The sequence below is a fragment of the Callithrix jacchus genome, chromosome 13, assembly GCF_049354715.1.
Source record: "Callithrix jacchus isolate 240 chromosome 13, calJac240_pri, whole genome shotgun sequence".
NCBI lineage: Eukaryota > Metazoa > Chordata > Mammalia > Primates > Cebidae > Callithrix > Callithrix jacchus.
In genome coordinates, this window is record NC_133514.1 from 102,175,199 (window position 1) to 102,200,951 (window position 25,753).

At 43.3% G+C, this 25,753-nt stretch overlaps 1 protein-coding gene across 2 annotated transcripts; it reads left to right on the plus strand.

The window, feature by feature from the left end:
- The first annotated feature begins 1,855 nt into the window (after positions 1–1,855).
- On the plus strand, positions 1,856–21,182 carry SEC11C (SEC11 homolog C, signal peptidase complex subunit). Of its 2 annotated transcripts, none has more exons than XM_002757286.6 (6): positions 1,856–1,995; positions 11,102–11,211; positions 14,275–14,424; positions 17,432–17,551; positions 20,010–20,067; positions 20,983–21,182. In XM_002757286.6, the coding sequence occupies exons 1-6, from the start codon at positions 1,909–1,911 to the stop codon at positions 21,034–21,036; spliced, it is 579 nt and encodes a 192-aa protein (XP_002757332.1). In that variant the 5' UTR covers positions 1,856–1,908; the 3' UTR covers positions 21,037–21,182. The 2 variants fall into 2 exon arrangements, with proteins under 2 accessions (XP_002757332.1, XP_078203099.1); XM_078346973.1 differs by lacking the exon at positions 1,856–1,995 and adding an exon at positions 2,041–2,829.
- Positions 21,183–25,753: the final 4,571 nt, after the last annotated feature.

A 25,753-nucleotide genomic window follows, 5' to 3' on the forward strand; every position in this document is an offset into this window, starting at 1 on the left:
TTCAAAAAATCCTGAAGACTCTTTCTTCACAATGTATCGAATCTGAACCTTTAGTGCTGCCGTGTTTCAGCAATTATTAGTGACAGTGTTAACTATCACTGTATTTATCCATTTACCCAATATCACCATATAGTTAACACTGTCACTAATGTACTGATAAGCACTGTGTCTTCCACTAACAATTTTATACATCTGATATTTAGAAGAATTTTACACAGACTAGCTTCTGGATCTGTACATTTCAAATATATGGGTAGGCGAGAAGAAACAAGGCAATCTTCTTTCCAAACGAACCAAAATGACTGAACCAACCAAAGGTAATCTAGGATCAGAAGAAACAAGGTTTCTTCTCTTCTAACCACATATTTCCAAGGCCAGGTGCTGCAGAACACTTTCATATCAGATGCCACCTCCAGTGCAACTTCCTGCCATGAAGCCAGGTTACTTGGCACAGTGAATGACAGTATTCCCAGAAGTCATTTTTACATTTTACAACAGGATAGCAGGAAAGACAATGAACCACATAAATATATGCACTAAACCAAAACTAAATGTATCTGCAACTTGTTTCCTCTTTAGCTGGATCCCCAAAATTCTCCTTGTCCCTCCAATAGGAGGGGAAGTGTAATGGAGGTGACGTTGGAATACAAAGAAACAAACTCTTAACCAACAGCAATCCCAATATCTTGCTTTGGAAAATTTTACATAATTCTATGGCCAAGTTTCTCCCACACCTTGGAAAACACCTTTGCAAGTGAAGGGTCCCAAAATTTACCTTTCATCAGCTTCACGGTAAGTCAGCTTCTGGTATATGATAAATTGCAACCTGATCATTTCCCTCAGACCTCCCCATTAAACTTTGCTTTTCTTGTTGCCCTAGTACCACCATCCTTTAGGTACTGTATAAATTATCTATTATGTCTTCCTTCGGTAGAAGATAAGCTTCATGAGGGCAAGAATCTTTGCTAGTTTTGTTCACTGATGTTTCTCAAGTTCCTAGAACACGCGAGGTACATGGTAGGTGCTCCATAAAGATTTGTGGATAAAGAAGTACAATAAATAATGCATAAATGGGTGACTGAACGAACCAAAGGTAATCTAGGATCGGAACTGTGATGATCTAGGACTTCAAAATTTAAAACTTTGAGTTCTATTCCAGACTCATTTCCACTTAATCTTGGCCATGTCAATGAAATTTTCTGGGTCTCTGGTTTCTCGTGTATGAAATTAGGTGGTTATTTATTCACTTAATTAATAGCCGTTGCAACCCAACTATGATCAAGACATTCATAGACACTTCCTTGTATTCAAGTGGTACCACTCAAAGCGTGGAATTCAGCGGCGTCAAAAGTCCCGCCTCTTCCAAGCCCCACCCACCGCACGTCCATCTTTAGGCCCCGCCCCGATTTGGCTCAGCCCGCCCCCCAGCGTAGAAGTACCACGTTTCCTCCCGCAGTCATCCAATAGCGGAGATACACGGCTAGGTGATTTGCGAGGGGGAGTTAGGTGTCCTCTTGGCGCCTGACCAGAGTCGGGAAATTTAATTCCTCTTGAGTAGTCGGTTCCCCAGTTGCCCCCGAGGTATGCAGGGCAACGCATGCTCCACGTTCCCTCGGAAGGGTCGGACATGGCTCTGGAGCCCCGTAGCTGCCCTCCCTAGGAGCCCCGGGTCTTCACTGGCCGAGGTGCCTGCACTGCCGCATTCTGGGAGTTGTAGTTTTCTTCCTTCAGGTTCCTTTCTGGCCAGCCAGTGCCCAAGACTAGCGAGACTACGATTCCCAGATGCTCAAGCAAGTTGCCAGTCACGTGGCTGCAGGGACGCGGGGCTGGTGGGCGGGGGACCGGCAGGTGCTTCGTGGCCGGCTGTGACACCGAGCCGGCGGCCGCTCGGTCCCCAGAGACCCCGCCATGGTACGCGCGGGCGCTGTGGGGGCGCATCTCCCCACATCCGGCTTGGACATCTTCGGGGACCTGAGGAAGATGAACAAGCGCCAGGTGACAGAGGCGGGTGGTAGGCGCTCCCCAAGCTGGGGACGGGCTGTGCTTGCCGGGAGTCGGGGCTTCCCGGGCAGGGCTCCGGCAAGGGCAGCTCCCGGTGACTGGGCCGGGCGGCCACCCAAAGCTCCCGCGCTGGGAGCTCCTGACCTGGGCTGTCAGGCCTGGGTTCACATCCTCGGAGACCCACGTGTGGGCACGGGTGTGCACTTCCTCGCCCTGACAAGAGCGCAGTTAGGGGAGGGGGCGGGAAAGGGGAGAATAGAAACCCCGTGCCAAGGATGTCAAATGTGGTTGAGAAAGCCACAGCCACGCTGTGGGAGAGATGACTCGGTGCGCGACAGCTGTCCGCGTGTATGTGAAGGGCCACCCGGTGAAGAGGGAACCGATTTCTCTGTGGGGCTTCAGAGGCCTGACTGCCCGCCGGTGGAAGTGGCGGGCGAGAGGGGAGAACTTTCCCACAATGGGAGCTGTCCAGCGATGCCTCCCAAAGCAGTTTCCTCCCAGCCTGGGCAGTTGTTTTTCCCCTGACCATGGGTCGGAACTAAATAACATTCCTTGTGCCTAGACAGCTTACAAGCAGTGCGCAATCATTGTGGACTGAACGAGTGTTCCCAGTGGGATTCCAAAGCCTTCTCTAGCTGCTTTCTGAGATTCCATCATTCTGGCTGCACTATGAATATAGGAGGCAATGTAGGGTCTTCGGGCAGCTGGGGTGGTTGAATTCTTTCTCCTTTGTGAGAGGACCTCAGAGGAAAACGTTCCTCTTCCTCTCTCCTTAGCCACTTATTGGCCATCATCACCGTCTTTGGGTCTTTATCTCTTCACTATAAGGTAAGAGTGAGTAGGGATTGGAAAGGAAGCCCTGTCAGTCGGGAAATACACGATTATGTGAGCTTCTAGGTAGAGAATTTGGGGGACCTGGGAGCCTCAATATCATGGTGGATACGAATGCCACTATTACTACTGATAAATTGTGCTAAGAAAAATGGGACCTCCCAACCAGGGAGTTTTGATTGTCTTTGAAAAATGTCATTAATCCTCATTATTTTGATGGCATCCAGTGTCATTTGCTCCAAAATGTTGAGATGTGGGGTGGTGCTCATTGCAGGACACAACTTACTCCTTTAGGCATATGTGTTTTTTCCCTCTCTCTCACTCTCCTCCCCCTCCCCCAAGTAGAATTTCAGACTAGAGCAGTGGTGTGGGAAAGTTTGATAATTTCTATTTCCCCAACTGTGTTTAGGATGTGGTAGTGTCTACATGAGTTGTAGTAGAGATTATCACCAGCTTAAAAAAGTAACCGCTAATGTCCTGAGCATTGATGCTGTTCACAAGAATATCCTCCTGGAAGTAGGGCTTTGTTTAAAAATCTAGACTTAATAGCTGGGTTTTTAAAATGTCTCTAAAATTGGTACTGATTACTGATGATTGTAATTGCCAACTGTCAGAAAAGGCCTTCTGACGAGTGTATTGATCCCCAAACCAGTTTGCCCTTTGAAAGATCAGTGTGTTTTTCCTCTCAGTGATAAGGCCTGCCGGTAGCTGCCTGTATTGCCTGTTTTGCTAGTCTTCAAATTAAAATTCAGCAAGCTCAAATCTACTCCTTCTTGGTACTTTTAAAAAAGCTTTGTTCTTTTGCTTTTTTTCCTCTCTCTTCTTCCCTCCAAAATAGCATCTTATGACACCTTGTCAGGCCTGCATGCTCCACCAGTCTTGAAAGCAGGACTTCCTTTCTCTGCTGCCCCTGCTTACTATTAATTAGGGCAGGACCCACATGCAAGACAAGGGCTCTTTGTTTCTGCAGTGAGGAAGAGAGGAAGAAATACAGCTACTGGCATTGCTGCTGCTCTGTCAGCCAAAATATTTGGTCTGAGATGTTTGCTTAAAACTCTTAGACAATGGCTGTTTCACCTTTGGTTGACAATGACTGAGTGTGGACCTATTTCTACACTGTGTTGTGACCACTAAATGCTGAGCATACAAAGTCGGTAGGCGAAGCTGAACCACAACAAAAGCACCCATGAAATGTGGTGGTTGGTTTTTCGTAGACCCCAGTCAGCTTGTCAGTAGTTCAATCAAAATTACTTTTCTGGATTCCAGGATTTTAAAGCTAGAATCTGATTAATAGGTTTCTTAAAGTTAAGGTGTTGTAACCATGATCTGTGGTTTCTTAGTTCGATTTTTAGATTTTTGTGTATTTGGCTGTTTCCTTAGCAGGTAGATGGCTTGCTCAAAGGAAGTTTTCTTGAGGAATTGATTTTACTTCCCCTTAATGAAGCCTTCAAGCATAGAAAATAATACTGGCAGATATATTCTTGGTACGAGGTCTTTATTAGATAAGTGGCAAGCTTTTATAATTTGCTTTATCAGGGTGGAGCCAGATGGTTTGAAAACTTGTCTAAAAATGGCAATCTTTGTTTAAAACCATGGTTTGGGGCTTTCCCAATCAGATCTGTAATTCATAAAGAAACAGTGGTTATTTATTAAGCCCTTTAAGTCAGCCAGAGCAGGTGGGGAGGTTTTGAATGTGAACAACTTCTGCTTTAGAGTGATGTGACTTGCAAGGCTGATTTGACTTTAGACGCAATGTTGGTTGTTGTTGGAAACTCAATATTTATTGAAGGAAGGCATGAATTTTTTATCTAACTGCTCACTTGTTTGCATTCTTAAATACTTGCTTTGTGCTCTTTGATTTTTTTTTCCATTATGGTGAAATGGTGTAAAGACTTAGATTGCTTCGTGGCAACTTTCTGGCAAATATTCTTCATTTGATGAGGGATAAAAGACTATACATTGGGTACAGTGTATACTTGCTGTGGTGATGGGTGCACCAAAATTGTAGAAATCACTGCCAAAGAACTTATCCATTAACCAAAAGAAGGAATGGTTTAACGTTTTACAGCCCAAAACTTTGACATTGTCTGCTTAGCACTCCAGTTTCCTTTTTCACTCTCCTGACAATATAATGATAGTTTCATAATTTGCTATTGACACAGTAGCCAAGTCGCCTTTAAAAATTGTGTGTAGGCTGGGCACAGTGGCTCACACCTGTAATCCTAGCACTTTGGGAGGCTGAGGTGGGTGGATCATTTGAGGTCAGGAGTTCAAAACCAGCCTGGCCAACATGGTGAAACCCTGTCTCTACTAAAAATATAAAAATTAGCCAGGTGTGGTGGCACATGCCTGTTATCTCAGCTACTTGGGAGGCTGTGGAAGGAGAATTGCTTGAGCCTGGGAGGTGGAGGTTGCAGTGAGTTGAGATTGCGCCATTGCACACCAGGCTGGGCAACAGAGCAAGACTCTGTCTCAAAAAAAAAAAAAAAGTGTGTAACTTTAATGGTGATTATATTTATTTTCCTATTCTCATTTATTGCACCAAAATACGTGAAGTTATCTTAATTCACTTTGTATGTCCTCACTTTCAGTTGTAGCCTTCATAATGGCCTCAAATTACCTATTTTCACAGTTTTAATATTAGCAAGAGATAGTTTTGAGCTCTGCTTTTCCTACCTTACATCAGTCAGAATATGTTTTCAGAATAGAGAATGGTTTAAAGAAGAAAATTCAATGACTCATAATCTCACCATCCTAAAATAGCCTCTCTCAGCATCTTGGGCATCTCTGTGTTCATCATTTGGTGAGATTTTACCGCAGCTTACATTTTTCACTAACATACTGTAAATGTTTGGTTATGTCACTAAAGTTCCTCTTTTTTTCCTCCCCCAACCCAACCTGCTTTCTCCTCCACTCCTATTAAGTTCTTTATGCATTGTTTTAAATAGTGAAGTAATCTGTCATTTACTTTTTTTCTTTTTGAGATGGAGTCTCGCTCTGTCCCCCAGGCTGGAGTACAATGGTACTATCTCAGCTCACTGCAACCTCTGCCTCCCGTTCAAGCGATTCTTGTGCCTCAGCCTCCTGAGTAGCTGGGACTACAAATGCCTACCAGCATACCTGGCTAAGTTTTGTATTTTTAGTAGAGAAGGGGTTTTACCATGTTGGCCAGGCTGGTCTTGGAACTCCTGACCTCAGGTAATCATCCCACCTCGGGCTCCCAAAGTCTTGGGTTACAGGCGTGAGCCACTGTGTCCGGCCCCATTTTCTACTCATTATATCCCTATTGTTGCTCATTTATTTCCTTTTCCACATTATTAGAATTAAGAATGTAATGAATATCTTTGGGCAATAATTCTCAACCTGCCTTTAGTTTAGATTGAATTCCTAGAAGTAGGATTACTGGGCCAAGAGTAACCTTTTAATACTAATGCCAAATTGCTTTTAGAATGGTTTATCAAATCATATCCCCATCACCGTATATTGTTGCCAACACTAATTATTAGCATTAACAACAACAACAACAACAAAAAACAGACTCTTTAAATTTGTTGGGCAAAGGGTATGTGCGGGGTTTATGCCTATAACCCCAGAACTTTGGGAGAATTGCTTGAGGCCAGAAAGTTTAAGACCAGCTTGAGCAATATAGAAAAACCCCATTTCTACCAAAGAAAAAAATTTTAAAACTAACCGTGCATGCCAGCACACACCTGCAGTCCCAGCCACATGGGAGGCCGAGGTAGGAGGCTCCCTTGAGCCCAGGAGTTTGAGGCTGCGGTGAGCTATGATTGCACCACTGCACTCTAGCTTAGGTAACAGAGTGAAACCTTGTTATCTTAAGAAAAGAAAGGTTGCTAAAAACAAAAACCAAAAAAGGGGGTTGCAAGGAGGGTGGAGGCAGGATTATTGGTTTGAACATTTTTTATGTTTATTTGCCACTTGTATTTTCTCTTTGGAAAATTGTAATTTTAAGCTTTTACATTTCTTTGCTGGGATTTTAGTGTTTTTCTTACTGCTGATTTGTTTGTACTCACCATGTATTAAAGATATTTTATTACTATTTATTCTACAAATTGAATACTTACTTTTTGCCGAACCTATGTTGAATCTTAAGGATACAGCTATGAGCAAGGCTAAAATGATCCCTACCTTTGTGGAATTTAATATCTAGTGCAAAAGCGCATTAGGTAATTATATACATAATTATGATGCTGATGAAAGATATAAATATATACAGGATGCAGTGAGAATATATAACAAGAAGACCTAGGCTGGCCAGAGTGGAGGTAGGCAAACTCCATTGCACCAGCCGTTTTTATAAAGTTTTATTGGCACACAGCCCATGCTCATTCTTTTACATACTGTCTATGGCTGCTTTCCTGCTACATTGGCAAGGCTGAGTAGCTTCCGAGACTATGTGGCCCGTAAACAAAACATTTACTGTCTAGCCCTTTACACAAAATGTTTGCTGATTTCTGGTCTAGCAGGTCAGGGCAGGCTTCTGTCGGGCACTGACATTTAAAGGTGAATGTAAAGGTGAGTGTCTGGTAAACTAAGGGGTCCAGGGAGGGAGCCTTCTGGGTGAAGGCCTGGGGCAGAAAGAAGCATGTGAGGTTGAAGCATGGACAGATTGGGGTGAGCTTCCCCAGCTGAAGCTGGGGCTTGGGGGATATATAAGACAGGGCCTTAGAGGCCTTACTGTAGTTTAGTCTTCATCCTCAGAGTAGTGGGATGCGATCAAAGGGCTTTAGGCAGGGCACAGATGTGACCAGGTGACCAGATGTGCATTTGAAACCCAGTACAGTCAAGCACCATACCATGTTTCCATCAATGATGGACCACATACATGATGGTGGTCCCATAAAATTATATTATATTTTTACTGTGACTTTTCTATGTTTAGTTACACAAATACTTACCAGTGTGTTACAGTTGCCTGTAGTGTTCAATACCATAGCATGCTATATAGGTTTCTAGCCTAGGAGCAACAGGCTACATCATATAGCTTAGGGGTATAGTAAGCAACACCAGCTGGGTTTGTATAAGTACACTCTATGATTCTCAAACAGTAACAAAATCAGCTAACAACACATTTTGGAGAATGTGTCTGTCATTAAGTGACACATGATTGCTCTGAATGTGGCACAGCGTAAGGACCGGAAGAGGTATGCATGGGCATTAGGAGACCTGCTATGAGGCCCTCACAGCAGCCTGATGGGCCCTGTGAGTGATCGCAAGAGTGCTGGCATGGGAATAGAGAAAACTGCACAAACTCCAGACATGTTTGGAAGCTAGAACGTATAGAATGAATGGGTAAAAGGTGGCTCCAAACAGCAGGGTGATAACAAAGTCATTTATTGAGAGAAAGATCACTGGCACCGAAACCTTTTTGGAGAAGGTAAGTTTAATTTTGACGTGTTGAGAATAAGGTATCTTTAATGACATCTAAGTGGAAATGTCAGACTGGCAGTTGGAAGTCTGAGAATTGGGAGTAGTTAGCATGATGGGGCCAATGCCAGCGTTCAGGTAGAGAAGGAGGTCCAGGCAGAGAAGGAGGCTCAGGCAGAGGTGGAACAATGGGCAGGAAGACAAGAAAGTGGTCAGAAGTGGATGGCGTGCCATCCTGGAAGGCAGGGGCTAAGGTTTTGAAGCAATGATCATCTGTGTTGAGAGCTGCTGGCAGGTCAGGTAAGGTGAGGGCTGACAGTTATCCTTTGGATTTAGTGAGCATGTGACTGATTATGTAGGTTGAGGACTGAATATAGATGAAGAAGGGGAGCCACTTGGGGTAGACACTGTTTTGAGAAGAGCTGTGAAGGAGAAGGGAGAGTGTAAAAGCTGGAGGAGGGTGTGAGGTGGAGGCAGGGTTTTCGATGGGAAAGTCTTTAGCTGATGGGAGGAGGAGGTATAGAGCTGTGGTTCAACCTTCAACTGCACCTCAGAATCGCCCCCCTCCTCCCAGTGATCCAGCTGGTCTGGGATGGACTTTCCAGGGCTTCCTGGATGATTATAAGGTGCAGCCAAGGTTGAGAGCCAATGGTACAGAGCAGTGGTTCTCAAACTGTGGTCCCTACACCAGCAGCTTTCGGGTCACCTGGGAACGTATCTGAAGTGCAGTTCTCAGATGTCACCAGCTGACCCTAGTGCACACTGAGGCTTGCAGGCCGCTACTCTAAAGAACTGTCCATACACTGAGAAGTCAGAGCACGTAGAACCACCTGGCAAGTCTCTATTTGGACTTCCTGAGTGTCTCTCAGCCCCACTTTTTCAGGCCTTGTGTATTTTAAACTATTTAAACGGTGTTTAAAACTGTATTTTAAGTTGTACTCAATGCTCAAAAAGAGTTCCTACTACCACATTCCACCTCAGTGAAAATTTAATTTGGATAAAATGATGGCGCCCAGAGCCACGTGATCTAGGTCCTCACTCCAAACGCAATTCAAAAGGATGTTCTGGAGAGCTGATGGGAGCTCAGGTGGGCTCTGACCTGTCTACCACCACTGCCTCTAACACATGAAAACTATTTAATAGCAAGGAGATTTTAGAAGTTATCAGTTACTCCAGGATAAGTCAGGGAAAGGAAAAAAGATCAGCCAAATACTAGAAGCTGGAAAACAGATGGAAGATGGGAACTGGCACAGCCAGAGAAAGCCAGGATCCGAGAGTCCCTGGGGGAGGCTGCAGCTCTTCAGTTTTGTGAGGCAGAGAGAGTCCTCAGAGACCCAGGAATCAGTTTCCCAGAACTGGAGGCGAAGGGAAGGAAGGGCTGAAATAAATCTGATGGATAGAAAAGCAGTGAAGCAGTGAGATCCCTCGCTCTTCTGTGTCTTCCACTCAGAGGCCTCACCCTCCTCATCAGAGGTCTGGGAGTTCATTCCCTGGAGACGGGAACAGAGATCTCTGGAGGAAGGGCTGTCCGGCCTGGTGGGGTATGTGGCTCCTGCCCTGTAAGTGACTGCACATGCTGCATGCTGAGGGTAGAAAAACAGAAATGAGGGGTGGAGAAACTGACAGAATACAGGTGCTCAGGTATAGGTGAGCACAGATGCCAGGAGAATAGGCACCTGCGGCCCGGTGGACGGAGGTCACTGAACCAGAGATGTGGGGATAGAGCTGTTTCGGTTCCAGGGTGTGTTGCTGAGAGCTTACATCAGAATAGTCCCGGTAGAGGGAAGGGCGCTGGAGATGTGGATGGGGGTCCAGGAATTGAGACAGCACAGTGTTGATGGACTACCCGCCTGGCTCTGCAGATCACCTCAGTGACTGCAGGGTTGTGAAGAGGAAGACTGAGGCAGGTACCACAGTAAGGAGCCTCCCTGAGGTGCGCTGGCGCTGCCACAAGGGCTTTGATTTTGAATGGCACTAGCCACAGCAGCGCTAGTCCCTGCAGTGCCTGGAAGAAAGGCGGATGTTTGAGCTGATAGGTCAGCTCCAGCCCGACAGGGTGTTGGCACATGGGCAGGTGTTGTTTACTCCTTTGGCCACCAGGAGTTGGCAGGTGCAGCAGGCAGCTGTCAGCAAGGAAGAGCCTGTGTGTCAGCTCGCGCCATGCTGCAGGGAGCAAGGCGAGCCCCATGGGTCTAAACACAGTGGTTTGAGGTGGAGTGGGTGGGCCGCCTTCTCAGAGCTAATGTAACTAGTGATTATACATCACCTCTTGTGACCCTCCCACCTGCACTCTTAGCCAAATATTTGTTATTTACCTTTTAAAACATGTATGAAAGATTTAAACATCCAGGTATTTAGAGTTTCTGTTCAGTGGCTTTAAAATGTCATTTTCAGATGCAGGATGGCCTCATTGCCAAGGACTACAGGATTCTGAAGCTTCCATTTACGGCTCCAGGGTAGTTCTAGGTGAATCCACAGTGTGTGGATCTGGGTTAGACCCATCTCACTCTGCTGCACTGTGTCTGGGACTAGTCTTCATCAGGAGGCTCTCGTGGCAGGCCTTGAGTAGCGGAACTTTCTAGGGGATAAGGTGCTGGGAAATCCCAAAGGGGTGATGCGGGCCTCCTCCAGGCTTTAACAAGGCAAGCCCCACAGATTGCTCTTTTCTTCCTCCCCCCTCTCTCACTTAAGGAGAGATGATATTTGCAAGGCTCTTTCCAGGGACAAAAGTTGAAATACTGCGGAATTTTGTACCTTGTATGTGTTCATTTCCTGTCCTAAAATCGTGTATTTGAAAAAGTCTGATAAGTGCATCTCCAGCTTCAGGTTGGTGGATCCTCTGCTATTGGTTTTCATTGTGGTTTTCTCTTTTTCATTCCAGCTCTATTACCAGGTTTTAAACTTTGCCATGATCGTGTCTTCTGCTCTCATGATATGGAAAGGCTTGATCGTGCTCACTGGCAGTGAGAGCCCCATCGTGGTGGTGCTCAGGTAGGTCCTGCAGGCTGGCCTCCAGCCTCCATCACAAGGTCCCCTGGACCTGAGGAGTAAGGCAGCCTTAAGTAAAAACCTGCCTGACAGCTAAAATTCAAGATTTTAATTGGATACATGTTGATATTCCCTCAGGGTGGCTGGCAAAATATTATGGAAAATATTTAGGGAAAGTTATAGATTGTAACCTCAAACCTTTTAGAAGGCCAAAAGGTTTTATTGAGGCAGGTTGAAAACATCAACCTTATTAACATTAGCATGGGAAAGAGAGAGAGACTCATACATTATTAGTCCTTCTTGATAGCTATTTTGAGAATGTTTCATTTTTTTCTGGCTTTGGAAAAATCTTATCTTTCTTAATAGGCATTTTAGAGCTTTTAACCATGTTGATGCTCATGCACCTAATCCATTTCAAATGACAATTTAATAATATGGTATAAATGCATTATTTGTATACAATTTGATTTTTAAACACAACTAAAAGTGTTAGTTCATTTTCTTTGTACCCACTAGGCAGGGAGTTTGTCACCCCAGAGCACAGCATGTGGCTAGGACTTTTTTCGTTTCTTCAGTAGTACTGGTGTATTGGTGGCTACTGTCTTCTTGAGTCTGTGATGCTTATAAAGTACAGCATGTTTATTTTAGAAAAGTTAACACTAGAGTTAACTTCACACAGCCGTGCAAGGGGAAAAACTTCCCATCAGTTTGAAATCAAATGGCTGTGTTTGGGAACTGGTAGGTGCTTCAAGATGCTCTCTGTCTGCTGTGTCTTAGGTCATCAAATCTGACTGTTGTTTTCAAGGTGGCATGGTGGGCAGTGGCAGTAACTTGGGCAGAGTCACAGCCTACCAGTCAGGAGCTGAGGCCAGAACACAGGGCTCTTAGCTCCCAAACCAGTGCCCTTTCCCTCCACTGGGCCTTGCCACCACCTCATGGGGCCACAGCAATGATCCACGCTTCACCGGGCCGCTCTCACGTGGCTGGTCAAGGGGCACACTTCCAGAGATAGAATTTTCATGAATTTAGAAGCCCGAGGCCAGCCTAGCTCACAGCAGAGCTGTGGGACCTCCGACTCGTGTTCACGCTGTGCTTTGGGGACGCCCCTGGGGTCTGGGTGGGTAGATTAGAGAAGGGAACCACACTCATGGATTTGGGAAACCTTAGCCTTGCTTCACATATAACAGCTCCACTGTTATGTGTTTTATGTGGTTATACTTCCTGGTAAGATTTCATTTGAAGGAAGGAATTTAAGGCTTTTTAAAATTTATTTTAATTTTTTTTAAGAAGAAGGAATTTAAAACCTCAAATTTAGATGAACCCTCTCCCTTAACAGATAAGGAACCTGAGGCCCAGTGAGGCCAAGCCTCAAGCATCTCCCGGTAACTTTTGGCAGAGCCAACACTAGATCTCAGATTTTCTGGCCCTCCTCAAATCTCACAGAGACACTTGCACACAGAAGGTAGTGTGAAATTGCTGCACTTAGGGACTCTTTTTTAAAGCATCCTTTGTAATATTAGAGCAATTTGGTTTGTCAGCATAAACCAATGACATCCCTAAGGGATGTGTGGTTTTGGGGGTATCTGGCCCAGGAGGAAAGCAAGTAGACACTGATATTCATGAAACATTGAAAAGAACTGCTCTCCTGATGGGACATCATAATGACCCTTGATGTCAGCTTCAGGACACCCCGGCCTCTGCAGTCTGTGCAGGGATCTCTTCCTGGCTGCAGTTCCCTTAACTGTTACTTTTCTATCAACATCTTCCCACTGTATCTTCAGGAATTTTGTTGAAGGAGTAAAGATGAAGCCACAGGTGAAGCAATTATCTTAAACATTTTGGCTTTTTTTTTTTTTTTTAATCCTGAAACCATTATGTTTTATTTTCAGAAGAAGACAAAATGGAATTTTACATTGGGGGACAGGAAAAACTCACATTTGTTTTGACTTTGATGCTTTCTCTTTCTTTCCCTCAAGTCGGTTGTATTTCTAGCCCTTTTCCCTGTCGTTCAGACTGGCTGATTTGAATGCTGCATCCGTTATCATACTTAGTGGCACTGGTTTCACTTAAACATAAACCTGTTAGCAGGCACTTAGTTACAGGCTGCATTTCTCCTTGCCATCTTCTGCGCCTGCTGAGATGTTCAAGGTGGGCCAGGCTGGAGGGGAGGGAGGGCCAGCTTCCTGAACCCCTGTTGAGAGCGAACAGTTTCCTTTGTTTCTGCTGGAGCTCCAGGGGCCTTCCGTGGTTCTTTCTCCACTTTTCTTCCTGCTCAGCAGCCAGTACTCATCCTTGGTTGCACAGACCCGGTCGAGCTGTATCTCTAGGTCTTATTTTCTCACTTATTAAAACAGCATGAGCACATATATTTAATGAATATTTTAAACTTCAGCTTCTAGCATATTGCAATTTACTTTGAATCCACCAAAGATTTTGGTGCAGGTTTACACGGGTGTCATGTGGAATTATTTATTGACTTCCACAATAACTTAGTCAGTGTTTGTTAGAATTGGGCTTTTGTAGAGTGTGGTTGAAAGGCTGCTGCTGCAGGAGGCAACAGACTTGGGTTCCGGTTTTGTCCCAGCCCTCAGCTTGGCATCAGGGCGCGTTCTGCTCCCAGGTGCATTCATTTGTTCCTCATTTCTTAGTCAAGTAAGTATTGCAGTATCCTAAGTGCTGGGATCGTCTATAACATGAGAGGATTGCCCTAGACGACTAACTAGCTGTAAGTCTGCGGTTCTGGAGGAAAATACTGTATTTGTAGATGCAGGACTTCTTTTAAAGCCAAAATTGGGTGCTTTTACTTCAGAGTCGACACGAATCCTGGTTTCTTTTCTACCCGGTACAAACCGCAGAGGGTCCTGCCAGTGCTCATGACACGTTAAATCTCAGTAGAAGTCATTTCCTTTCACACACGTTACCACCTTGAGCAGTAAGAAGGAGACAGCAGTGGCTTGTTTTATAGCTCCTGAGACCTTAACTATTGAGTTTCACCTCTGACATGTTTATTCTTACCACCTTCTGGACACAGGGTAATGCTGATACCGACTTTGTGCTTCTTTCTAGTGGCAGTATGGAGCCGGCCTTTCACAGAGGAGACCTTCTGTTCCTCACAAATTTCCGGGAAGACCCAATCAGAGCTGGTGAAATAGTTGTTTTTAAAGTTGAAGGACGAGACATTCCAATAGTTCACAGAGTAATCAAAGTTCATGAAAAGTAAAGAGGCTTTACTTCTTTCTGGTTTTGTTTTGTAAATTTTTGGTAGATTCATGGCCAATTAGAAACTCTCGTAAAAGCACTGGATTATGTCCTGAGTTCTGCCATCGACTCACTGGGTGACTTTGGACCAGCTGCTGACCTCTTTCTGTAGGACGGGAATTGTCATAGTTAAACCCATAGTAACTCACAGCGTGATGATGAGAATTAAACGAACTAATGTTTACTAAAGCAATCAGGAAACTCAAATGGCTGCACAAATTGAAGGTGGGATATATTATGACATGTTAGTTATTTGAAGGAGCTCAAAGAAAATCACATCACATTGCAACAGAGGATGGTTTTGATATGAAAATTATTTTCTGAAATGCAAAAAAACCTCGTGTTTTTTTCTATGTCACTTGGGCCAAAGTGGCATTCTCAGCAGTCATATTAGTCCTGGGTGGATAAAAGTTCCTTTTCCCAACTCGTGTCTTTGGTCATTGCATATTCCGCATCAATTTTCCACCACCCCATCCTCCACCCCCCAAGCAGCCTTGCTGTTAATAACAGCTACGACTTACTTATTAAGACCCTTTCCTGGAACCAGAAACATTTACTTCTTGCTCAGATATATAAAGTTCCCATGAGAGAGTACTTGGCATGATTAGTAAAAATGTTACATTTCATATGCTTGGTTATTCATTTACCTTTATGCAGCTTAGTATAGATGTTTATCTGTATGAGTTATAGAATTAAATTCAGGTATGCATATGTATGTTTTTAAATAATGGAGCATTTCTCACTGTGTATGTGTGTGTGTGTTTGAGTTCGAGAGGGAGAGAGACAGGTAACTATTTGTACGTATCTGGTATTAGATTCCCATTCCATTCACTGCTTCTGTTTTTGAGAGGGAGTCTCGCTCTGTCACCTAGACTGGGGTACAATGGCTTGATCTACCCTCACTGCAACTTCTGCCTCCCGGATTCAAGTGATTCTCCTGCCTCAGCCTCCCAAGTAACTGGGACTACAAGCATGCACCTGGCTATTTTTTTTTTTTTTTTTGAGACAGAGCCTCAGTCATCTCCCAGGCTGGAGTGCATTGGCACGATCTCAGCTCACTGCAACCTCTGCCTCCCGGGTTCAAGCAATTCTCTTGCATCAGCTTCCCGAGTAGCTGGAATTATAGGCATGCGCCGCCACACCCAACTAATTTTTGTATTTTTAGTAGAGGCAGGGTTTCAGCATGTTGGCCATGCTGGTCTTGAACTCCTGACCTCAGGTGATCGTCCACCGTGGCCTCCTAAATTGCTGGGATTACAGGCATGAACTACTGTACCCACCCATTTACTGCTTCTTTACGGTGTACCCTACAGATACTGATACTTAAAGTATTGACTTCACACTACTCTAAACATGAGAATAATCCAGTCTCAACCTGTGCTGATACACTGGTCCTTTACTAATGGTTACTTGATGCCTGCCTGTTAGATTCCTGAGGAAGAAGCATGCTCGGTCATGATGTGACAGTTCTCGCACTGACTTACAATTAATTTCTAAAGATGATCAACTGTTCCAAGTTGAGGAAATGATGATTATTTGCTCTAATTTGCATGAATTATGAGAGACTCTCAGCATTTTTATCTTCTTGATTTCCTTTTTAACCATGGTTGCAAATCAGCTTGCTCTTCTTGATATGGTTTCAAATCTTTGGGGGCTTTTGGCATTTTATCTCGTTATAATAGTGCATTCCTTTTTCATTTGTCTTATTGAAAGAAGACCCTCTATACAGCTCCATTATACTACAATATTATGTTTCTAGAGACAAGGCTATCTGAGCACCAGTTTAGAATGCTTTAAATGAATCCCACATTTCTCTAACACACTGGTTTTATGCCATTTGTGATTCTTGTTTCTTTACAAATTAGACTTTATACCACCGTGGTCAGTGGTGAAGGAAATAATGCAGTAACAAATTCTTCATTTGGCAAGGAAAAGTAAATCTAAGGAAAGCTTAGAGCACACTTGCATTTAAATTACCTTGTGCTCAAATCTGTTTGATCTAGGATCAGGTTGATGTCTAGAGTGAAGAGGAATATAATCCATGTTAACAAACTGGCCCATGAGGCTGGGCGCAGTGGCTCATGCCTGTAATCCCAGCACTTTGGGAGGCCGAGGCGGGTGAATCACTTGAGGTCAGGAGTTCTAGACCAGCCTGGCCAACACAGCAAACCCCATCACTACCAAAAATACAAAAATTAGCTGCGTGTGGTGGTGTATGCCTGTAATCCTTGCTACTCAGAGGCTGAGGCAGGAGAATTGCTTGAACATGGGAGGGAGAGGTTGCAGTGAGCTGGGATCATGTCATTGCACTCCAGCTTGGGAGTTTGAGACTCCATCTCATACAAACAAACAAACAAACAAACAAACAAAAAACCAAATTGTTTTATGAGCTCTAGGGAATGAAAACAGCTTAAGTCCAACATAGGTTGTTAAACCAGCTTCATGTCCTGACTTCTGACCTATTCTCACTTGAGGTGAATGACTGAAGTGAGCCTGGAAAAGCTCCTTGTCAGCAGCCTTTTGGTGTATTATGAATCTGGACTTGAAAGAATTGCACAGTGGTGATTCACATGATTTTGCCCACTGCTGAATGACACTAATACACTTGTTTTCAATTTTAAAATGTTAGGTACTAGTTTATTCTTCATTCCCAGAAGCCATGTGGTGAGAAGGAATTCTTCATTGTGTGCTGGGCTGGAAGCAAGTCATTGCCCTTGTGCTTGTCATGCTTTTTGTTGGTTACTTGAGTGTTTTGGAATGAAAGTCTACAAAATTGTCATTAGATCTGTGCTTCAGTTGAATGGCTGTCTGTAAGCAGTCATCTTAGACTACAGGAAGGTCAAGTTGTCTTTGACTGCTTTTCTGAATGCTCCTGTCTGACAGTGAAGTCTTGGGTAAACTAATATTTTTCTAAATGATGCTATGCTGAAAATAATTTTTGAGGAGACATTATTTTGCTTTCCAGAGATAATGGAGACATCAAATTTCTGACTAAAGGAGATAATAATGAAGTTGACGATAGAGGCTTGTACAAAGAAGGCCAGAACTGGCTGGAAAAGAAGGACGTGGTGGGAAGAGCAAGAGGGTGAGGATTCACCTTTATGCTATATGATGTTTCCAAAAAACGTTTAGAAATGAAGAAACTAAACGGATAGGCTAATAGAGTTGTTAATTACAAATATGACATATTAGGAGCGTTCTAAGCAGTTCTGGTTTATCCTGTAAAGATTAAATACAACTTAGAATTTCCTAAAGACCTAAAATCTGAAACTGAACCCAATTATATTATCTATATGACAGGTTCAAATCTGCTTAAAAATAAATCCAATCAGGCACAGTGGCTCACACCTGTAATTGTAGCACCTTTGGGAGGCCAAGGCAGGAGGATCACTTGAGCCTAGGAGTTCAAGACCAGCCTGAGTAACATAGGGAGACCACCCCCATCTCTCTTAATAAAAATTAAAATTTGGGGCTGGGTGCATTGGCTCATGCCTATACTTCTAGCACTTTGTGAAGCCAAGGCAGGTGGACCACGAGGTCAGGAGATGGAGACCATCCTGGCCAACATGGTGAAACCCCGTCTCTACTAAAAATACAAACAAATTAGCTGGGCATGGTGGCGCACACCTGTAATCTCAGCTACTCCGGAGGAGGCTGAGGCAGGAGAGTTGCTTGAACCGGGGAGGCGGAGATTGCAGTGAGCCGAGATCACGCCACTGCACTACAGCCTGGGTGACAGTGCAAGACTCTGTCCCGCCTCCCCCAAAAAAGAAACTATCTTTAATTAGCTTTGATGTATAGACCTACTAGATTGTTAGTATTCAGGTTTTTTGTGTAGGTTTCAAATTGTCATGGAAATATATCACTACTTAAAATATGTACCATTTACCTCTTAAAAACAAAGCCTTGACTGGGCACGGTGGCTCATGCCTGTAATCCCTGCACTTTGGGAGGTCAAGTTGGGCAGATCACGAGGTCAGGAGATCGAGACCATCCTGGCCAACGTGGTCTTTATTAAAAATACGAAAATTAGCTAGGCATGGTGACGCATGACTGTAGTCCCCACTATTCAGGAGTCTGAGGCAGGAGAATCGCGCCACTGCACTCCAGCCTGGGCGACGGTGCGAGACTCTGTCTCAAAAAAAATTTTTTTTGTTCTAAAAAACGAATAAAAATAAATCCTCACTGAGAAATTAGTTGTTTGTGGATTTTAAATAACCATTACAAGAAAGTCTCCCAGAGATAACCATTGTTTAACATTTTAGGGAATACTATAGATGCTCTCAGGGCTGGTATAGATGTATGCTATGCGTATATATAATTTGACTTAAAATTTGATTGTTTTTCACCCAACAGGAAGCTGGAAATAGCTTTTCGTGTCAAATCTACATCTGTATCTTTTTATGTGGCTGCAAGCTGTTTTGTTGCAAATCATAGTTTATTTAACCAAACCCCTTTTGGTGGACATTATTTTCTGTTTTTCAGAACTAAAAACGTTTCTGTGATACATCTTTTAGTATTCATCTTTGTACAGTTGTCTGGCAGAGAGTTCTGCTTCTGATTGACACAGCAGAGAATGTACCCTTATTAAAAACCAAAAAAGGGAATTCTTCCCCTCTCTTGGCCACCCTTTTTATGTTTAACAATCGTTAGAAATGTTTTTTTTATGTGACCTAAATCTCACCAGCTTCTTAAGGCTGGAGAGACTGGCTACCATTTTGTAAGATGTAGTGTTATTAATCAGATCGTGGCTTAAGGCTTCTTCCTACTCCTTTAACCATTTTTCTCTGTTGCATTTTCACTTGAATATCTCCAGGGACCTCCAGCTAGTCCATCCTGTCTTTCCAGATGCTCTGGTGAAAGGTTTTGGATGAGAGAGAGGCTGGAGCTACCGATTTATGAAAGACTAGAGGGTACTATGGGTGTGCTGCCTTGTTTCCATTTCCCATTAGCAGAGATGATTGAGGCTGGGTCAATCTGATTACATATTTCTGTTAATTTTGTCGGCATAATCATTGGCTGGTTTATGCACTGAACCTCCTCTCTCTGGGATCATAATCGTATTGAGTATAAGTTATGGTATTCACATTTGTATTTGCTACCCCCTACACTTATTTATTGTATCTGAAAAGCACTGGGAAATGAAAATAATTATTTGCATTACAAACTCATTATCCATGTGCTTTGAAAGCTAACAGCAGTTTTTATATAGGCTACCTAAATCTTCTAAGTAAGAACTAGGTTTGTGAAAGTTGCATATTCTTTTTGTACAAGTGGCTCAACTATTTTAATTGTAGCAAGTGAAGACAAGCAGCATCACTATCTCAACTCAAGCGCCTACTTAAAAAACTTGGCCGCCAGTGCTGATGCTCCTTACTAATAAAGCAGTTTGAGACGGGCAGAATACGTCCTTCCAGCCCTGGTCAGAGGCACTTCCATGCAGGATGCATTTCCTAAGGCTGATTTAGATAGTGTTTTCAGATGTTGCCATCATCGTGTTATAAACAATTTTTATATTTCTTGCTTCTTATCCCACAATTTAGGTTTTTACCATATGTTGGTATGGTCACCATAATAATGAATGACTATCCAAAATTCAAGGTAGGAATTTATGTGTGTCTATATTTATTTACTTAGTTAAATATTAGAGCTTTTACTTGTACAACTGTAAAGAGGCAGTCATCTTCAAACATGTTGTTATTAATTTGCCTGCAGAATAACTGTAGTTAACTACAAATTAATGTAGTCATTTAAAGTGGCAACACTTAAATTATTTAAAATAACTACTTACCCCTTGTGTGTTCAGTGTTCTAAAATGCATTTATCTAAATGTTGCTTTTTATTATGGAAAATTTCATATGTACACAAGAGTAGTACCATAAACCACTAATGCCTACCTCTCAACTTCAACAATAATGGTATCTATCTATCTATCTATCTATTTTTTTTTTCTTGAGACCGAGTCTCGCTTTGTCACTCAGGCTGGAGTGCAGTGGCACAATCTTGGCTTACCACAACCTTCACCTCCTGGGTTCAAGTGATTCTCCTGCCTCAGCCTCCTGAGTAGCTAGGATTACAGGCATCCGCCACCACACCCAGCTCATTTTTGTATTTTTAGTAGAGACAGGGTTTTGCCATGTTGGCCAGGCTGGTCTTGAACTCCTGACCTCAGGTGATCCACCTGCCTTAGCCTCCCAGAATGCTGGGATTATAGGCATGTATCTATCTATCTATATTTTTAAAATCATTTGAAAAACAGTGGAAAACCTACACAGGAGTAAGCACTGCATTTGCTGTGTGTGTTCATTGTCTGATCTTTAGTCCATCAGTATATTTTTGGGTTTTTGACCATAATGTGGCATTGAACAGCTCATTTAGAGAACAAGGCATGGGGGTAGGAGGTCATCTTTTGATTCTGTCCTCAGCCCAGTATTTAACAGACTTCATCTGAATACATTTACAGACCAAGTTTTTTTGTAGACCTCACAGTGATTTTTCATTGTGTTTTCTTTACAGTATGCTCTTTTGGCTGTAATGGGTGCATATGTCTTACTAAAACGTGAATCCTAAAATGAGAAGCAGTTCCTGGGACAGATTGAAATGAATTCTGTTGAAAAAGAGAAAAACTAATATGTGTGAGATGTTCCATTTTCTGTATAAAAGGGAACAGTGTGGAGATGTTTTTGTCTTGTCCAAATAAAAGACTCATCAGTAAAGATGGCTTTCTTTTGTGGACTCTGATTTGAATCTGCTCAATCTCTGCCGATTGTATGAGACTCTACACCGAGTATGAGGGTCTGCACCACTTCAAGAACCAGGCAGGCTGTTTAGGGCCTGGCCTGCTAGTGGGGCAAGGTATAGTCCACATGTATAGTTGTATGTCTGAATTTCAAAAGTGAAATTCTTAATATAATGATGCTTCTGGGGGGGCAAGAAAAGGCCCTTAAAAGGAGATAGTTTCTTGTTAAAGTGTAATTTGAAAAACGAAGAAAGCCTAAAACCTTTTAGAAGGAAGGGATGTCATCTGCTTTGTTTTGTGGTATGATGTATCTTGAGATAGTTTGTTAAATTATTGGAAAAGTGTTTAACAAATTATTAAAAACAGTGCATACCCCTTTGAAAAATTGCAGAAACTCCGGAAGGGTGAAAGGTTGAAAATTGCAAACACTACAAAAGGTCTCTTTCCTCAGTCTTCCCTTTCTACTTCCCAGGGATATCCACCATGAAGCTAGATCATTGCATGATATATAGTCCTGCAGAGAAAACAGACCCTCTTTCAAGTATTTATCAAGCACTCATATCCCAGCCGTTGTCTGATGTGCCGGAGGTACACAGTCCCAGCCCTGACGGAGCGCACACTAGAGTGGGAAGACCAGATAACACGAGTCTGTGCTTTCAGGTACTGGCCATTGCTGTAAAGAAAGATAAAGCATGATAGAGGGTGACAGAGGACACTGCTTTTCAGATGGAAGGCAGGGGAGACCTCTCTAAGGAGGTGACATTAAGCAGAGTTCAAAGAAATGAGAGGGAGAGAAGCACATAAATCCTGGGAAGTGCACTGTAGCCAAGTGGGAACAGCAAGTGCAGAGGCCCAGAGGAGGGAGTTGGTGGGTAAGAGGGTTCTCCTCACGCTTTGAGGAGGACACAGCCAGCAGTGTCGTTCATTGCTGACGCAGACTCAGGAGGTTTGGGGTGAGCTTGACTTTCTGCACTCCTAACGTGCTCCCAGGGAGCACTCATGCTGCTGGTGCCCAGAGCACACTTTGCATAGTGAAATGTTAGAGGAACCAAAAGGAGCCTAGTGACTTTTAAAGATACACTCCTCCGTTTTACCAAAATGTTCCCTTTTCACCAAACACGATGATGTCGACATCCTTTCAATCAGGATTGACCAATCTACCTCATTCTTTTAAGTTTCTTAAATTCTGAGCTAAGAATTTAGAAGCCCTACAAGTCATTTAACCACCTATGTGGCCTCGAGCGAATTACTTAACTTCCTTCAGCCTCGGATGGAGGATAAGACCTGCACTTTCCATATGGGGCTGTCACTGAGTAATAAGCCACATGGTCCTTGATGTGTTCACAGTATCGGCCCAACAGATGTCCCCCATTGTTGCTCATGGTTTCCCTTTCAGCGTAAACCTGTGCCACACCTGTATGGCTAATTTTCTTGAGTGAGCGCGTGACTTGTAAGGACCAACAGGAATGGTTTGCTAGGGGCAGCTTGCCCTTTAATTCTTCCTACTGAAATACACTATTGCGACAATAATGGACCTTATCCTGTTGAAATCAGCAAAATGAAAGAAAAAAAGATTTATGGAATACTTTCTAAAAACATTATTTTCTTGTGCCCCTCAATAAATTGTTTTCTTAAGAAAAATGGATTTTTCTTCCCTTACCTAAAAGTGGTATTTTAAAATGTTGGGTCAAAACTGTATTATCATGTTCTTGGGATTCTGTAGTTAAAAAAAAATACTCATCATGGCTAAGTTTTTTGGTAATTCTTTGAACATGCCTAACATTCTGAAATAAACTTTACAAAGACACCTAAGAATCCTGATGGGGCTCAGCCAGTGCCATTCAATTGTGGATTTTAGTGACAACGATGTTTTTTGACCTCCCTGATGCCATTGGTCCTTATAAAATGGGAGTAATGGAAATTAATGTTGGATTGAAGTTCTTTTATCTGGGGGTCTCAGTTGTAGCCTCAGTGTTTGGAACGTATCAATACAAACCAAGGATGTGTCTGAGCAGACAGAATTAGCACTGGAACATCCAAGCTGCTTGGAGTTTATTCATCAGGTAGAACCTCCTTTTTTTTTTTTTTTTTTTTTTTTTAAGATAGAATCTCACTGTGTCGCCAGGCTGGAGTGCAGTGGCTCACTGCAACCTCTGCCTCCTGGGTTCAAGCGATTCTCCTACCTCAGCCTCCTGAGTAGCTGGAACTACAGGCATGCACCACCATACCCAGCTAATTTTTGTATTTTTAGGAAGAAGCTTCAGTTTTGTCAAGAGGTCAGTGGTGGAACCTCTGATTGATTTTCTAAGCAACAGGCCTGAGTCCTGCTCTTCTACACCTTTACCCCTCAACAATTAATATGTTAATATGCGAATGCTGGAGAAATAGAGCTCCTGCACACATGCACAAACACTCCCACGGCCAGACTGTGGACACTAAACCACCCCTCTATTGAGATTCTGGACCCCCAGCCGTCCCTGCAAATCTGGGCAAACGCATGGCTGGGAAGAAGAGGAAGCCTAACCTTTCTTAGCAAGGTAGGAGAATTTCTGAACTAGAGGAGGCAAACCTGGGCATCTGCTCTTTAAAAAAAATCTACCTAAGTGACTCACGTGTGGTCAGAACTGAGAACCATCAAGAAACGGACATATCAGTTGAGAATAAATGTGATTAGGATGTTTGACTGTGCATATCTTCCTTCTTGGCTTTATGAAGTTATTTTCAGATTGCATAAGAAAAAACCAGAAACACACTGCATCTATGTGTCATCCTTTTGCCACCATTACCCCCATTAAGATGATGCCAACCTCTCTGAATTGCCCTTCCTACACTTGATTTCTAGGTGAGACCTCATCTTATAAAAGCAGCCTTTGGCCCAGGGCACTGGGCAATCAATTTAGTCTCATCCTGAGATTCTGGGCTGAGATCCATCCTTTACCACCTGTGTTCATTAGGTTCTCTTCATTTCAAACAAGGAGTATGGGGTGGGGTAGGATAGACGGAGGGGTTGGGAGTCACACCGTGGTTTAAGCCCTGCCTCCACCTACCACAGAGGGAATCTGTAACCAATTCAGACTCAGTTTCCCTATCTCCAGAATTAGCATCAGGGCAGGTCAAGAGTTTATTGGATGCCTGGATTTAATCAAATAGAGATTTACTATTTCTTCAAGATCACTTGAGTTTGAATTCTTTTAATTAATTAAAGCCTCCCAATTCTCCTGAACACTCTCTTCCCTGTTGTCTTTGGCCATGAAATTCTACCCATATTTTCTCTGAATTGTAAATCTGCTTGTCTAGATTGTTGCAGACATATCCTATGACAGGGACATTTTTTCCTGGAGACCTTGCTTTTAGCTGCATGAATCTTCACGACGGTGCAGGGGAACAGAAACCCCTTTTGCACTGAGTCTTGGTTCTGCACCAGTTCTGTGCCAGTAGGGGAAGGAACTCTCCCTACACATGTGCTATGGCCAGGCCTTCTTTTGTAGGCTCCCCTCTGGCCTTCCTCTCTTCTTCAGTTCATCATCCAAACACTTTCCTTCATATGCCTCCTCTCAGGTTTAGTGATTTCCCTACTAGTGTTTAGCTTCTGCCTTACTGCAGGATATTTTCTTTAATGGGCTTTATTTTTTTAGAGCAGTTTTAGGTTCACAGCAAAATTGAATGGAAAGTAATGAGGTTTCCCCTATGTCCCCACCCCTACACAGGCACAGCCTCTATATACTATTTTATCACCTCACTAGAGTCATGCATTTGTTAGAATCAATGAACCTACACTGCTGCATCATTACCACCCAAAATTCAGAGTTAACACTGAGATCTACTCTTGGTACTGCACATTCTATGGATTGCGACAAATGTGTAATGACATTTATTTTCCATCATAGCAACATATAGAATAGTGTCTGGCCCTAAGAAATTCCCTATGCTTCACCTATTCAGCCCTCTCTGCTTTCAACCACTGATTATTTTACTGTCTCCACACTTTTCCCTTTTCCAGTATGTCATATAGTTGGAATCACAGTATGTAGCCTTTTCACGTAGGCTTTTGTTTTCCACTTAGTAATATACATTGAAGTTTTCTCTATGTCTTTTTTCCTTTTCTTTTTTTTTTGAGGCACAGTATTGCTCTGTTGCCCAGGCTGGAGTGCAATGGCGCCATCTCGGCTCACTGCAACCTCCGCCTCCCAGGTTCAAGCGATTCTCCTGCCTCAGTCTCCCAAGTGGCTGGGATTACAGGCACCCACCACCACGCCTGGCTAATTTTTGTATTTTTAGTAGAGACAGGGTTTCACCATGTTGGCCAGGCTGGTCTCTGACTCCTGAACTCTGGTGATGCGCCTGCCTCAACCTCCCAAAGTGCTGGGATTATAGGCGTGAACCACCACGCCCAGCCAGTTTTCTCTGTCTTTTCATGTTTCAATAGCTCATTTCTTTTTAGTGCTGAATAATATTCCATTGTCTGGATGCACCACAGTTTATCCATTTACCTGCTGAAAGAAATCTTGATTGCTTCTAAGTTTTGACAATTATGATTAAAACTGTTCT

Excerpts from the sequence above, each read along its gene's own strand:
- SEC11C (XM_002757286.6), top strand. The coding sequence starts at position 1,909 with ATGGTACGCGCGGGCGCTGTGGGGGCGCATCTCCCCACATCCGGCTTG. Across the intron at positions 11,212-14,274 it reads CCCATCGTGGTGGTGCTCAG|TGGCAGTATGGAGCCGGCCT; the intron begins GTAGGTCCTGCA and ends GCTTCTTTCTAG. Across the intron at positions 14,425-17,431 it reads GTAATCAAAGTTCATGAAAA|AGATAATGGAGACATCAAAT; the intron begins GTAAAGAGGCTT and ends TTTGCTTTCCAG.